General features: G+C 37.2%; 3 protein-coding genes and 2 long non-coding RNA genes across 5 annotated transcripts; 3 read left to right on the top strand and 2 right to left on the bottom strand.

The window, feature by feature from the left end:
* The first annotated feature begins 2,290 nt into the window (after positions 1-2,290).
* Positions 2,291-2,802, top strand: LOC130967772 (uncharacterized). The gene is made up of 4 exons (XR_009081429.1): positions 2,291-2,319; positions 2,403-2,501; positions 2,605-2,670; positions 2,755-2,802. It is a non-coding gene; the product is annotated as an uncharacterized LOC130967772 (long non-coding RNA).
* Positions 2,803-4,100: 1,298 nt separating this feature from the next.
* Positions 4,101-4,415, top strand: LOC130968295 (uncharacterized). Its single transcript, XR_009081579.1, has 3 exons — positions 4,101-4,126; positions 4,197-4,290; positions 4,376-4,415. It is a non-coding gene; the product is annotated as an uncharacterized LOC130968295 (long non-coding RNA).
* A 570-nt stretch (positions 4,416-4,985) lies between these two features.
* LOC130965355 (protein FAR-RED ELONGATED HYPOCOTYL 3-like) lies at positions 4,986-6,282 on the bottom strand. Its single transcript, XM_057890122.1, has 3 exons — positions 6,212-6,282; positions 5,314-6,122; positions 4,986-5,102 (listed from the first exon to the last, which is right to left on the bottom strand). The coding sequence occupies exons 2-3, from the start codon at positions 6,058-6,060 to the stop codon at positions 4,986-4,988; spliced, it is 864 nt and encodes a 287-aa protein (XP_057746105.1). The 5' UTR covers positions 6,061-6,122; positions 6,212-6,282.
* A 28-nt stretch (positions 6,283-6,310) lies between these two features.
* Positions 6,311-7,974, bottom strand: LOC130965354 (protein FAR1-RELATED SEQUENCE 5-like). The gene is made up of 4 exons (XM_057890121.1): positions 7,897-7,974; positions 7,607-7,636; positions 6,768-7,492; positions 6,311-6,614 (listed from the first exon to the last, which is right to left on the bottom strand). Exons 1-4 carry the CDS (start codon positions 7,972-7,974, stop codon positions 6,311-6,313), a joined length of 1,137 nt encoding a protein of 378 aa, XP_057746104.1.
* A 3,998-nt stretch (positions 7,975-11,972) lies between these two features.
* On the top strand, positions 11,973-14,235 carry LOC130969592 (40S ribosomal protein S25-2-like). Its single transcript, XM_057895381.1, has 4 exons — positions 11,973-12,176; positions 12,286-12,360; positions 12,499-12,633; positions 13,978-14,235. Exons 1-4 carry the CDS (start codon positions 12,099-12,101, stop codon positions 14,089-14,091), a joined length of 402 nt encoding a protein of 133 aa, XP_057751364.1. The 5' UTR covers positions 11,973-12,098; the 3' UTR covers positions 14,092-14,235.
* Positions 14,236-15,673: the final 1,438 nt, after the last annotated feature.

The raw sequence follows: 15,673 nt of genomic DNA, 5'->3' as shown, positions 1-15,673 counted from the left end.
CACATCCCACCACTGAGGGTGGATCACCAACTCTTAAGAGAGCTGGTAAAAAACTTCAAACTTGGGGAGAACAAACTGAGGACAGGATATGGTTCTTTCCATATAACCCCAAAAAAAATAGGTGATGCGCTTGGCATCAATGCAACAGGTAATTAGCTCAAAATTATAGATGTATATTAAGTTTTTGCTTGGGTGTATATTAACCTGATGCTTGGGTGTATTTGAACCGACTTGGATACTTTGTTGTCTTTCCTTTTGTAGGAGATCTATTTCCTGAGAAAGTTGACTACAAGAAACTTTCTGATGAAGACAAAATAATTTATAGAAGATTCCAGGGTAAGACCCTCAAAAGTCTTACCGATGAGATGATGGAAATAGGCGTTGGCAACGAAGAGGAACGCCTGATGTTCAAGAGGATATTCATCCTCTACATACAGATGGCGTTCCTTTTGCCAACGACGATAAACAAAATATCGCCCGTGCACCTGGTCCCGATTTTTGAGATGGAGGGCATAGAGGAGAGAAACTGGGGGGGGGGCATGTCTTGACCTTCATGATCAGGGGCATAACAGACTACCAGGAGAAGAAGAAGAAGGCAATCAATGGCTGCCTCTTCGCCCTGATGATAATCTACTTTCACCTTTCAAAAAACAAACGCAACAACAAGGGTGAAAGACCACCAAAGCCATGGATTGCCAACTGGACTAAGGAGCAGTTGGTGAAAAGAATGAATGAAGAGAGAGTGGAAACTTTGGTGAGTAATCATAATAAGTTGGTGTACTTTATTTACCCGAATGGTGCTAACTAAAATATCTCATGTTTCAGGGGATTCTGAATTTGGCAGAGACAAAAGAAAAAATGAGAAAAAAAGAAAAAAAACAAAAAGAACAGGAAATAAAAAAACAAAAAAAAGGAAGGCGAGCTCAACATCGTCTTCGGAGACAGAAACTACCGAGAGTGACACTTCTACCTCTGAGTCTGAGGCTCAAGAAGACTCGGAGGATTCGGGAATTAAACACCCCGGCAAAAAGGGGAAAAAGTAAGTTCCATACTTGGGTGTAATTTCTTTATTGGGTTTGGGTGTATTTTGTTTGTCCACGTTGGGTGTACGTAGCTTATTAAGCAGGGTGTGTTTCGTTTTGCTGTTTTGTTCTAAATGACAATTGTTTGCCTTGCAGAATGGACTCAAGAAAAAGAAAGCAGAGGGAAGAGGAGTCAAATTCTGATTCAGAATCTGAATCTGAACCAAGTGATGAGTAATGTCCTGAAATTATTACTCCTTTCTTTTGGATTCTTTATAAAGATTTTGTGTATTAACTGAGGTGTCTGCTATTAACTTATAGCAGCGAAGCATCATCGCCTGCGGACAAGGAGAAGAAAAAGAAAGAAACAAAAACAACACCAAAAGAGTAAGCACTTCTTTCATTAATATTCTGTGATAAAATTAATTTTTTATTTCTGATTGGTACTGTTTTTTTTTTCCACCCAGAACACCACAAAAAAAGAAAAAAGTAGTTGTGGAGGATTCACCTCCTGAAGAAGATCAATACTTTGACGGGTACAGTACCTCGTAAGCTATACTACGGTCTATCATCGTAATTATTTTTGTTAACGTCTTATTTTATGAATGTAGTGAGACATATGAAATATCGAGTGACGAACTCGATGAATGGCTAGGGGAAAACGTTCGTAAATCTGCTGCAGAGGGGTATGTCTTGCTGGGCTGTGTATTTCAGATTTTGGTGTCTTTTGTTTGCTAATAATTGTATCTTGTTTAGCAGGGACAACCAGGCTGACCTGCGATCGACAGAAGGTCGCTATGTGTCCTCTGAAACGTAAGAAGCTTTATTATTTAATAAAACCTTGTTTACTAAGTTGGGTGTATCTTGTTCACTAAGTTGGATGTATATTTGTTTTGAATAACATGAAATCTGTTTAGACTACCGGCTGTCAACTTGGGAAGTGATGATACTTCCTCTCAAAGACGCACAGAACAGAGTAGTGTAACCCAGCCGTCTCAGAGCATGTAATTTCTCTTTCAAATAACCGTTACTTTTCTTCTTCTAATAACTTCTACTTCTAATTCTGTATATATTTTTTTTAGAAAAAAAAGCCCTTTATTATTTTATTCAAGAAAAAAAAGGCAGCAAAAAAAAGCAAAAACTGCAACTATGTAAGTTCTCAAAAAACAAAGTCCGTCTTCTTTTTGAATTGTTCGGGTGTATTTGTTGACCTTCTTTGGGTGTATTTTAGGTTGACTCCGGATGATTCGAATGTGATGGTTGTTAGGGAACAAACGCCGTCGGAAGCGCTTGCAATGTGAGTTATCCAAGAATATTTCAACCTTATAACCTTATTATTTTCAAATACGTTGTTAACCTTTCATTTTTATTCTTGTTTAGAGTCCCGATCCAATTTTTTGTGCCGCCATCCCAGCAAACAACCACTGACGCAGATTCCGAACCAACCCCTATGCTACAGATTGAAGGGGCTAGAGAAACGTAAGAAAATTGTATTGGGTGTATATTTGTTTAGGGTATGGGTGTATATTTGCTAACAATTTGGGTGTATACTCTTCCTGATCGATTTTTTGTAACTGTGCAGCACTCCTGAAACCCCCAAACAACATCAAGAAACAACACCCAAGCTTCCCCCAGCTCCAACAAAAATGTAAGTTAATTAGACTAGAATCAATCTTTGCTTGTCATCCTTATATACTTATTCTTACTCTTATTCTTATACAAAATGATGCAGTCATCCAGACGCCGAGGACGCTGCTGCCCTGTTGATGATGGCACGGACAGCAAGTTATGTTCCTAAAACAAATCCGGGGATGCCATCATTCAGCCTCGGATTGACAGATTCAAGCCAGGAGGGGGCATCGACGCAGGAGACAGAAAGGGAAAAATCTCCGGGAACTGCAACTATACTAGAACAATTGGACAGTTTGGTCCAAAAGATAGCAAGCAGTGCGTCAAAGGGAAAAGACGAAAGTCCACAAATTCGGAGGGAGACTGGGGGAGAAAGTTCTGATAAGTTTGAAACACCGGGGAGAACAAATCAAATACCGGATGATATGAAAGAAAAGTGCTACATCTGGGGGACGAGACTGAAGGAGGATGCAAAGGGCGATACTAACGAGTTTGAGGAGATATGCACTCTAACTGGCCAAGGAGAGTACATTTTGATGAGAACGCAGCTTGCATCCCTCCAGGCAAACAGTGATATAGAATGTCAGGTAATTTTAGACTAACATTAATGTTTTTACACCAAAGTCAACTGCAATGGTTATTAATTTAAAATTGATTTCTAGGTTGTATCTGCCATCTGCCTCATCCTAAACCAGAAAAAGGAAAAGAGGTTTCATGCACAAATATACTGTCTCCCCCCAGATATTGTGGTAAGTGTTACTTCTACGAACTTTGGGTGTATTTTATGCATAGATTTGGGTGTATTTGTTAGCTTAGATTGGGTGTAAGTTGTTTATTTTCATGTTTTCATTTCTTGTATTGCAATTCTTGCAGAGCATGGCACTTTCGGATCACCCAAACGGGGAATTCATATCTCCGAAAACGAAAAGAGAATTCAGGGTGGAAGCCTACCCCAATTTCATTCCATTCATAGATAGAAAAAAATTAAGTTCGCATCCATATGTAAGTTTTTGTTTCGTAAATTTGTTAGTAGGCTTATTTACTTATATGCCAAATAAAATAACAGACTGTTGAAATGTGGCAATCTTTCAGATTTTTGCTCCTGTTTGCCACTCGGGACATTGGTGGTAATGGCTGATAAATACAAGAATGCAGAAATGTCAAATACTTGACCCGCTACACAAAAAAGCTCCAAGCCCTGGGAGAAAGGAAATTAATAAATTCACTGTAAGTTTCCTCTGTCTTCTTTACTTTAATAGATAGGTCTATTTTGAAATTTGTGTTGGGTGTATATTCCATATTAAGTTGGGTGTGTCTTGTCAATTGACTCGGGTGTATTACTGACTTGTTTTGGTATTTAAGGGATATGTATTATCGAGATTGATAGCATATGCCGGCGGGAAACCTCTCGAGAAAGGCGAGAAGGAGAAGGAAATTAAAGCGCCATATGTTAAAATTTCAGGCCAAAAAACAAGGTATAGATTTGTGACTCTGAACCTTAAACTTTCCTAAATGAGATTTGTAATTTTTTTTCTTCGTTTTCAGCTATGACTGCGCTATTTACGTAATGAAGTGGCTTGAGTTAATAGAGCCGGAAAACATTAAAAAGGGGAAGTATGAATGGGATAACTGGACACAGGTAACTGTCTTTAGAAGTATATAACTCTGTATTACTTTACTGAATTAATAATTCTGTTTAAACATAACATACCTTTTAATTGTAGGAGGAGGTGGACCACTACAGAGTGGAATATGCTTCCCGGATACTATTCAGTGAGTTGAATAGACAGAGAGATCAGGCAATCAGAGAGAGTAGTGGTATAAGGCTGTCGAAGCCATCCTCTGTATTATTGAGTCCGTTTTGTCAGATTAATTCTGAGGATATAGAAACTGGGTAGTTTGTAAATTGAACAAATGATGTAAATGTTTGTGATGTATATATATTTTTTCCATGTATATTTTTTCCCATAGTTAAACTATCTGTGCTGCTAAACTGTCTGTGATGTATTCAAAAACTGTATTACAGGTGGTAAAACATAGAGCAAAAAATCAAAAGCATACGCATATTATAAATTGTTACACCCAACGCTAGTCTAATAATACACCCGAGGTTGAGTGAAAATATACACCCAATTGTCTGTGCTGTACTCAAAATGAATGAATTACATCTACTAAAATATGAAAAAAAAACATCAACTGAAATATACGCCCATAACCTGTGAATTTTTACAGCTCTTGTTCTATATGTATCTATATATGTGTCTATATGTAAATTGTCTATTAACAAAAATACACCCAAAGGTAACAGGGATTTTACACCCATACTCCCTATAACTATACACCCAAAGAGTTATCCCCTGCTGCTGGTACCCTGAACTGATAATTTATAACTTGTCCCTGGTATTGGCTGCTACTTGAATGCGCCGCTGATGCAGCATCAAACAGGTTTATCTGAATATAACACTCACGCATTAGCTAAACAATTAACTAGAAAAATAAACTCAATCGCCACAGATTTAAAGAACATCACATTTACCTCGCTTAAAACTTTTGTCTTCTTCTTCTTTGTGGCATTTGCAATCTGTTTCTCCAGCTTTGAACCTAGCCTGTTTTTTGGACGTCCTCTTGTTCGAATCCTTGGCGGGCTTTGAAGCTCGTTAACGGATTCCAAGTTGGCGTCTTCGTGGGATAAAGAAGATGTCCCCTTCCTTTTGGCTTTTACTGCTTCCATCTTGGCCATGACGTTGTCGTACGCACGGTGCAGAATTGCAGTCAGCTCCTCTGATTCGGAGGCAAATTCGCAAATATTTTGCGAACGGAAAACAAGTTGGTCGAACCTCTTGCTTCTTGGCTCAATTAGTGGCTCGTCGTGGCTGCTCTTGATGTGTGTGTGTCGCCTCTTTACCTTCTTGCTCCATCGTTCCAGTATGTACCTAGGGGACACTTGGCTTACTTGTTCGAAGCTTAACACGCTTAGTGCGTGACGGCACAGTATCCCTCTCGACTCGAATAATAAACATTGGCATTTTACCTCGGCTGCAACTGAGTCGTAGGTAACCGCGAACTTGTCCAATATTGAGCTGGAAACTTGTTCTCCAACTTCGTATACTGAATAGCCTAGAGCAGAATTCTTTAATCTGGTGATGCAATTCGCCTTTCCTCTGAATTGGGCTTGGACTTCCCTAAACTTTGCTTGGGTGTACGCATCTTGAAACTGAGTTTCGATGGGGGATTTGGTTGCACATGGTATGACCGTATGAAAATCTGCAGCATCTGATTCTCTCTCTGCTTGCTCCCTGCTTCCGAGGCAATTATCGTACTGTTTGACGAACTGAATGAGCGAGCTGTTACGGGTGATGTACTTGTTAAAAAATGAATGCATGCTCTCGCTCCTTTGTGTGCTTCTCATCCCTGCCCAGAAGTGGTGGTCCAGATAGATAGGAACCCATATGTGACGGTCTTCGTACAGATCTGCATAATACACCCAAAAACACACTGTAAAATACACCCGAGAGACAGTACAATTTACACCTCTGCTGCAGAATTTAAAAACACATTACCTGAGAGCCACTTGTTGTCCGCAAGACCAAAATTCACCAGAAAATCGTTCCAATTCCTATCGAATGAGTCTTTGCTGTGAGAGTTCCAAACAACATGGCTCATTGTTGTTCGACATCGGCGTGTGCCTTGTACCCGTTTAATTTGCTTGGAATCTTCTTCATGATGTGCCAAATACACCAGCGGTGAACTGTTGTTGGCATACAGGCCTCTAAAGCCCTTTTCATTGATGCGCACTGATCGGTGAGAAACCCTTTCGGAGCGTTTCCTCCCATGCAACGAAGCCAGCATTGAAATAACCATTTGAATGATTCAATTTCTTCGTTCTTCATCAAAGAGCATCCGAGAAGTGTTGACTGGCCGTGGTGATTCACCCCGACAAAAGAACCACAGACCAAATTATACCTGAAACGAAGTGCCATGGTCCAGAATGCAAAATCATTAGGTACACCCCAACAAATGCTTATAATACACCCAATGACACGGCCAATATACACCTCTGCTGCGGATTAGTAAAAATAAATTAATTTAGCATCATAAAAAGGGACAGTTTGTTACCTGTTTGTATTGTAGGTGGTGTCGAATGAAATGACGTCTCCGAAATACTCACAGGCCGCTCTGCTTCTTGCGTCGGCCCAAAAGGCCAGCTTAATCGATTGATCCTCCTCGAGTTGGAGCTCGAAAAAGAAATTCGGATTCTTCTCTTTCATCCTTAACAAATATTTCCCGAATTCCTTTGCATCTTCTTGTTCGGAAACATTCCGCACTTCCCTGGTAATGTAATTCCTCACGTCCTTTTCGATGAAATTTAACTCGCGGTGACCCCCGGCAGCCGCAACAAATGATTGGTAGGTTTTGCTTGGTCTGATACCGGCCTCGTCGTTATTCTCTATCGTACGACGAATGGACATGCTTAGTTCCCTGTGCTGTTTGAGCATCTCTGCTTTGCTTGGACAGCAGGGGTGTGAATGATCCAGCACAACCTTTGAAATGATCCAAGCACCGACATCCTTCAATGTGTGTATATAAATTCTTGCAGGACAGTTTAAACCGGCTGTCGGATTGGTCTTCTCGGTTGGAGATATTTTAGATTTCCATTTTCCCTCTCTGCTACATGTAATCAGTTGATTCTTAATCTCGTTTCCCTTCCTATTTGTGCACCGAACTCTTGTAGAGAAACCTGCAGCCTTGGCGTAGTTCCTGTAAAATTTTCCGGCATCTTCAAGGGTCCTAAAGGTCATTCCGACCTTCGGAACAAGCTCGTCATCAACAACAGAGAGAGGCTGCACAATAAACCGTGTCAGAACTGTGAATACACCCATAGATATGATACAAAATACACCCAATCATGTCTTATATGATACACCCGAGCCGAAACAACTCAACTACAGAATGACCTTTAGAGCCATAAACTGTGAATACACAGACTGCAGAATACACCATCTCAAAAACTAAAAACACACACAATCATGTCTGATATAATACATATAATACAACTGAACAACAACAACTCAATTAAAAATAACAAAAAACCAGTAAAGTGTATATACACCCACACTAATAGCTAAAATACACCCAAAGAAGAGATTGATCTACACCCGAGCGTCTGCTATAAATTCCAGATAATTAAACAATGTTCAGCAATTTTTAAACTACACAATGCTATACAAATTACTGTAAATCAAACCTCAGAAACTTCGTTAGATTCAAATTCATAATCCACATCGCCTGGATTCAGCGCAGAATCTGAGCTTGAAGGATCCATTATCTTCAAAACGAGTTCGAACTTTGATTTCAGAAAACAACAAATCAACAGAGAAAACGAAGCTCGAGTTGCAGAGAGAGAAAAACAGAACGTAAATGAAGAACATACCAGTGAGAAAAGAAGAGGAAAAGATCGATGGAGAAGAATGAGCGAAAACGCGCGAGAAGAAGAACAACCAAATCTCAAAATAACGAAAACGAAGAAGGAAACAAATATTTTAAATTTGGAAGTTAGATATACGCGGCATATTATATAGCGCGTGTGATCAACGTAGCTGGAGGAGCGAGTATTTTAAATTTATTATTTAATAAACTTGTAAAGCATACAAGCCCTGATGGCTTGTATGCAGAGCTTTTCCGAATACTATATCCATATTCAATCAACAATCACCAACAATCAATAATAATATCAATAATTACTTAAATTAGACAAAACTCACTCAATTAATGTCAAATTACTAATTAGAAATAGCTATGGACCAATCTCAACAGCAACATTTTCTCAAGATGTGCAAAACAAACTATCCCCTGCCCCCTTAAAATCCAACTTCATATTTCAGCCATTACAGCAAAATAAAAACCTCAGCCATTATAGCAAAATTCAGAATTACAACAATTCAAAATCCAAAATTATATCAATTCTGTTCAGCATTATAAAATTAAACATACAACAAATTGAAAAGAGAGAGATGGCTCGAAGACAGAGTGCCATCTAAATTCAGAATGCCACCAACCCAGAACCCAAACCAAATATCAATTCATAGTTCATAGTTCATACAATTCATATAGCATTCAAGCATTCAACAGAGCATAATTGAAAAAATAAAAAAATTGAACATAGCAGAATTGAACATACAAATTCAACATACAACAAATTTAACATACAACAAATTTATTCTTCAGGCATTGAACATAGCAAAATTGAACATACAACAAATTTATTCCTCAGGCATTCAACAAAGCATAATTGAAAAAATCAAAAAATTGAACATAGCATAATTGAACAGACAAATTCAATATACAATAAATTTAACAAACAATAAATTTATTCAACATAAACAAATTTATTCAAAACAAAATTAAAAAATAAAAAAAAAGACGAACAGAAGAACTGAACTGAAGTCTGAAGAACAGAAGGCCAGAAAAAAATGAAAAGTTGAAAACAATCCAGAGAAAAAAATGAAAAGTTGAAAACAATGCTAGAAACCCAGAACTTACCGACTTACCCGCGACGGTGAGTGACCCGCGACAGTGAGTGGCCATAGCTCCGGCGTCGGTTTCGATTCAGGTCCCTCCTTCGTATGCAGGCATGCAGCAGCTCTAGGGGAAGAGGAAGACGACGGACGCTCGAGGAAGAAACAGCGTGCCTGCGACTGGTGAGTCTGAGAGCGAACAGGGGTTGATGCGACGGACGGTGCGGTGGCAAAAAAGGCACAAGGCGGTGGTGGAGGCTAGGCTTGGGGGCAGGCTTCCTGGATTAGCAGATTAGGGATTACTGATTAGGGTATGCTAAAGTGGCTGGCTCATTTCCTTCATCACGTGTTCTTATTTTCTTTTCTTTTTAAAAAAAAAAAAGAAAAACGGCGCCGTTTCATTATAAGGAGAGAAAATCGGTACTTGCAGAAACCGGCCCAGTTCGCCCGATTCGCCGGTTAACCACCGGTTCGACCGATTTTTCAACCGATTTTTTGCAGGACGATTTTGTTGGAGGATCGGAAGTAGGTGACCGGTTTTCGGTTAACTCGGTTGAACCGGCCGGTCCGGTCCGGTTTTCAGAACATTGGTAATTCGAATCAGCCTGGTTCGAATTAGTGGGTGTGTGCGCGTGTCTGTAATTCGAATCAGTGTGATTCGAATTACATCGAGAGTGAAGTTCGAATTAGGGTAATTCGAACTATATAAAATTGTGTCTTAGTTGATCCTTCTGGAGTTGAGACATTATCCATTGCTTGTGGAGTTTCTGAAGTTGGATTAGCATTACTTTGAACTTCAATTTCATTACCATTAGGAGCAACACTGTTGCTTTGTGTGTCTTCTCTAACATTACTAGCCATGAAGTAATTTGAAAATACCTGTATTAATAAAATTAAAATTAATGAGGGTATAAAATTAACATAAATCATATCATAAATGCATAAAAATCAGAATGCACAATTACAAAATCAGAATAAAATCAAAATTAAAAATGCATAAAAATGATAATTCAAAGCATAAATGCACAAAATAATAAATACATCTACCAATTTTTTAATATTTCTTTGTTTCTAATATAATAAGCTCACGCACCAACCTCTTGATACTTCATGGCTTTTGCATGATCAAAATAATTAATTCCCATGTTACTATCTTTTTAAGATTTTTGATCCATTTTCTCTTTTATAACATCACATCATGGCTCTCCACTATTTGATTTCATATCTTTTCTTGTCTCAACATTTCATTTCTTTTGTCCTCATCCTCACATACATACCTTTCATTTATCCCATAATTTAAATTTTGAATCAACAAAATTTTCATATTATGAACATACACATCACCACTTGTGATGTCTTTTTATTAGTATCTTATCAGTTATCACTTAATAAAACGACACCCAAGTAGCTAGCTAGGGATCTTAATTTCTTTTTCAGCTAAATATATGAAAAACAAAGAGAGAATTATTTTCTAAGGTTCTTCATAGTTCATACTGAAATGCACAACAATTATTTATTTATATTATATGCCCTCGAAAATTATTCAAAAATGTAGATAAAAATTAAAGTTGTTTATCAAAATGATGAACTATATAACGATATAGTTATATACAGATTAGGATTAAGGGAGTTAATTAGGACATAAGAAGATATATAGAATAGAACAAAAAATTATTGCTCTGGTCTTTATTTTTAACAAAGAAAACATAACAGTTTGTGATTCTCTCCATAATTAAAACACCATGAACATATTTTCTTTTATAAACCAAATCATTCTGATTTTGAAGGGTCCATTCAGTACTCAATGACAATTGTAAAATCAAAATAAAATTAAAATTCATAATTCATAAGAATGATAAAGAAGTCAAAACAACTACTGCATATAACCAATTAACAAAGAAGCCAAAACAACTTCAATTTTTCAAGCTTTATTCCAACTAAATCTGAGAAATTGAATCAACAAACATATTGTTCTATGAATCAAACTGTTTTAACCCACCAAACTTAGTAACAAACTTAGGAAACTCCCCAAAGAATCTGTTATCACTCAAATCAAGAAACTAAGACTCTTACAAGAAGAAGAGTTAGGCAATGCAGGTTCTGAAACATACTGATAAAAGGAATTTCCATAAACCCTAAGAGAAACAACTCTATCACATAATTTCCAAATTAAAGCAGGAATCTGCCCAGTCAAAAGATTTCATGCACTAAATTTTAGGATCTTTTGAGCATCAAAATTAATTTTAGTTTTTGCTTAACTATTTTAACATAAAATTAAATCATAAAAATTAACTTAAAAAGAAAAATTGAAGAAGCACGAAAGTAGTAAGTTGTGAGCAAGGAGTACTTAGTGCTTACCAGTCACCAGAAAGACGACGAGGGATGAAGGAGGGACGACAAAGGCCAGAGACCACAGATTGAAGAGGCGAGTCGGCGAGGACAGTGAGTCAGTGACGGCGAGAAGCGGGAGCGACGCCGACACCGACGTGGGGATCTGGTGAGGATCTGAGCCCTAATTCTTTGGGTTGGTGAGCGATGGCGGCTGTGACAACGCCGACCGGCTTACTGCAACAGAACGAACTGTGACGACAAGTCGGCGACTAACTGGTGGTCTGGTGTAGCTGAACCGAAGCTATGGTTTTTGGAGAAGAGGTGAAAAAGTGACAAAGAAGGTTGGGAACTAAATGAGAGTGACGGTGAGAAGTGAGAACTAACTCTAATTTCTAAAATTATATATATATATATATATATATATATATATATATATATATATATATATATATATATATATATATGCACTTCGGGACGGGTTTAGTTTGAACCCGACCCCGCCCCGTGCATTAACCCGCCACGATTCAGACCCGGCCGGGTAGGGGTGGGATAGGTACCCGCAGGTACGGGTACTACTGCGATCCCAACTCTCATCGCCTTCATGTTCTTCGTTATACTTGCGCCTCTTCCTCAAAGTACCCCCTTTTCCCTTTCTCTTCTCCTCTCACCCGAATTCATGGTTCGATTCTATTCAGTCATCTTCCAATTTTCTATGTTTCTTATGCCCTTTTATGTTCAAAATTTCAGTACACATCACTCTAAGTGCTTCATTGGGTTGTTGATTGCAGGCTCCAAAGAAGGATAAGGCTCCTCCACCATCTTCTAAACCCGCCAAATCTGGTAGTGGCAAGCAGAAGAAGAAGGTCCCCTTTTATTCTTTTGAATATTTAAAATAAATGTACTTTTCTTTTGGGCTCTAAATGAATTATTGGTTGACCTATTGGGTAATTTTGGGGATTTTAAAGTTTGGATTTTTTTGTTATTGTGAATGTGAATAACAGAAGTGGAGCAAGGGAAAGCAAAAGGAGAAGGTGAACAACCAGGTGCTGTTTGATCAGGGTACTTATGACAAGCTCCTCTCTGAAGCTCCCAAATTCAAGCTCATCACTCCTTCCATTCTCTCTGATCGTTTGAGGGTACCCCTCTTTCTCTTACTCTCCCAAGCATTAAATATATTGTTCATGTTGATGGTGTGTGTTCTGCTGTTCTGTAGTATAAGCAGTGGTGAAGGTTGCTATCTTGTTTGAAGATTCTTTGAATTTGTGTGTTATTCTATTGACATTCTAAATTAGTAATGCCTATATGTTCCTGCTTGTCCCTGCCCTATTTGGGGCTAATCCTAACAAGCTTTTTGTGTGCAGACAAACCGGCTCTCTTGTGTTTATGGTTTTGTACACATATTTTTGCTGCTATATTATATTGGCTGGTGTTTATGTTAGTAAACCACAATGGCCATTATGAGGATTTCAATCCTTAGTGCAGTTTGTAACCCTGCTGAGAAGTCCGGGTTTGGTGGAATTGTTCACACATCTTTCACTTGTTATAGATAATCCATTATCTATACTGTTGACTTTTTCCCTTCTATTTATGGGTTGTCAAATGCGCCAGATTTTGTCTCCAACATCATCCTTTGTTTATGGATGTTGCAACTATTTTCTTCTCTGTTGATAGTCAATAAGATTATTGGTTTATGTGGACACTAAACTACTAAATTATAATGGCCTCAGCATTAATTATTAGAATAACCATTTTGGTTCCTGGTTTCATGTACACTTAGGCTGCATTTGTTTATAGAGACAGGACACTGAGACATGGACACAGAGACACAAAATCATGTTTGGCAGAGGAGATATGGACAGAGACAGTGTGTCCAGAGACACTGAATTAGTATATTTTGTGTCCATCCTGACAGAAAGGATACAGGGACACAACTTATTTTTTATCCTTTTTTTTCATTATTTTTGTTAATTTTTCATAATTATATATTTTTATTATTATATTTTTCATCTCAAATTTTTTGAATGAATAAAAATGAGAATAAATTAGATTTTCATAATTTGTTCTAGTTTATAACCAAACAGAATACAAGAACACAAAATTTTGTCTCTGTCCATCAGTCTTGTTCTGTCATGTTTTCAGTGCCTTGTCCTGTCCTGTTCTCAAAAACAAACGCAGCCTTAAATGTTCAGGTTTGATGTCTGGGTGTAGTTGTCAATTGCTTCATTCTAAACTTGAAATTTGCAATTTTATGTACGATTGACATTCCTTCTCTCTTGATGATGTCTTTTTGGCAGTTCCAATAATGACTTTTCGTTATGCTTTTATATTCGAGGCATTCTAAGTGTAGCTTTTGCAGCATACTTCCTGCTTGCACTTAGAACAATAGGATATACGATTCTCAATTCATGATTCATGAAAGCCCTCTATGAGTAATGTTTTATTCTTCGCAAAAAGGTCATATTTTCCTTTCACTATTACAGATTAATGGATCACTTGCAAGGAGGGCTATAAGAGAGTTGATGGCTAGAGGTTCGATTAGACTGGTTTCGGCTCACGCGAGTCAGCAGATTTACACTAGAGCAACAAACACCTAGATATAGTTCTTGCAAGATTGATGAACTATCTTTCTTTCAATTTGAGATGTGTACTTCAGGCTAGAATGTTTCAGTACTACACTATTTATGAATTTGTGTGGAGAATCTTTTTGTTCCCTAGATAATGCATTTGCCTTCTTTCTATGTTTTATCAGTTTTTGGTATTTTGATTATATTTTTAAGACCAATCCTAATTGGTAACCAACTTCTCCTTGGTTGCAATTGTGTTTTTGGTCGCTTACATATTGCTAGGTACAATGTTTTTGTAATAATCAAATGGATTGGACAACTTGCACGCCTATGCATTACATCACAAGATCACCCATCCACCAACCTACACACACAGGCCAACAAATCTACCATTTGTGTTGAGCTTTATCCCACTAGATGGTTCATGAGTCAAAAGGCATCCCTAGTTAGCGGTAAGCATGGGTTGGGCTGGGTCAAGTTGGGTTTAGCTAAGCCCAAAGCTGTCTCTTTTATTTGATCGGGTCATGTTTAAGACCCTGATCCGGTTTCAAACTAATCTAAAAGATTGACCTTATCTAAATAATGTATAGAATTTTGGATATTATACATACCAAACTAATGGAATTTTAATGGTAGTGATGAAGTGTAATAGCTAAGAGTGTTCAAAACCCGGTCCGGTTTTAAGGCATATTCTATCAGTTTAAGTTTGTCATTTTTAATATTATTATTTTCGGATTGAATTCGAGTTATGTTTTAGGTTACTTGATGATTAGTGTAAAGCTCTTTTTATAATAAAAATATATATTTTAGAGTGAAATTAATAATATCATATTATATTTTTATATTTTAATTAATATTTTTATATTATACAATATTGTTTTTGTTTTTGTTAAATTTAATTTTTAAAAGTAAAGTTTTATTATTTTAGTGTATAAAATTTACAAATTTGTATATACTAATTTTATATCGGATCGACTCGGTTTAATCCAATTTGTTTTGGATCATTTTCGGTTTGAGTCAAAATGGACTTTGATCTTTTAGGGTCGAATTTGGGTCTAATTAAACTCAGCCCGGCCTATAAACACTCATATTAATAGTTATATTGCATAATATATATACTAATATACTAAAATAATGTTAATACAAAAATAACATTATATAGTATAATGTATAAAAAATTTTAATGACAAAAGTCACACAATTGGATCACCAAAGTAACTAAAAAGTATGCCCTTTCTGTAAAAAGTAGTAACATCCCAAAGCAAGAACTTGAATTCTAGTGTCTAAATGAGATTCTTCTAAATTATCTCAAGAGCTGTTATTTAAAATACATCACATGCTATGTTTCAAAGCAGCAATTCTTGCATGTGCAATATTCAGTATGGTGTAGAGGTACTCAAGGATAGTTGATAACTTTCTGTGGTCTCACTTAGATTGCAAACAAGGGAGGCTAATAAGGATCATTTCCCAACCTTGTAAAGAGATTCCTATTGTGGAGGGCGTATTGTCTTATTGTGGAGTTTAAGACATGTGCTAAACAAAATTATCTATTGACCCAAAAGGTGACATTCACTTGTACTTGAAAAAAAAAAGTACAGCACATTAGAATACA

This window comes from Arachis stenosperma, chromosome 3, assembly GCF_014773155.1.
Source record: "Arachis stenosperma cultivar V10309 chromosome 3, arast.V10309.gnm1.PFL2, whole genome shotgun sequence".
Lineage (NCBI taxonomy): Eukaryota > Viridiplantae > Streptophyta > Magnoliopsida > Fabales > Fabaceae > Arachis > Arachis stenosperma.
This window is presented reverse-complemented; position numbering and strand designations above follow the sequence as displayed.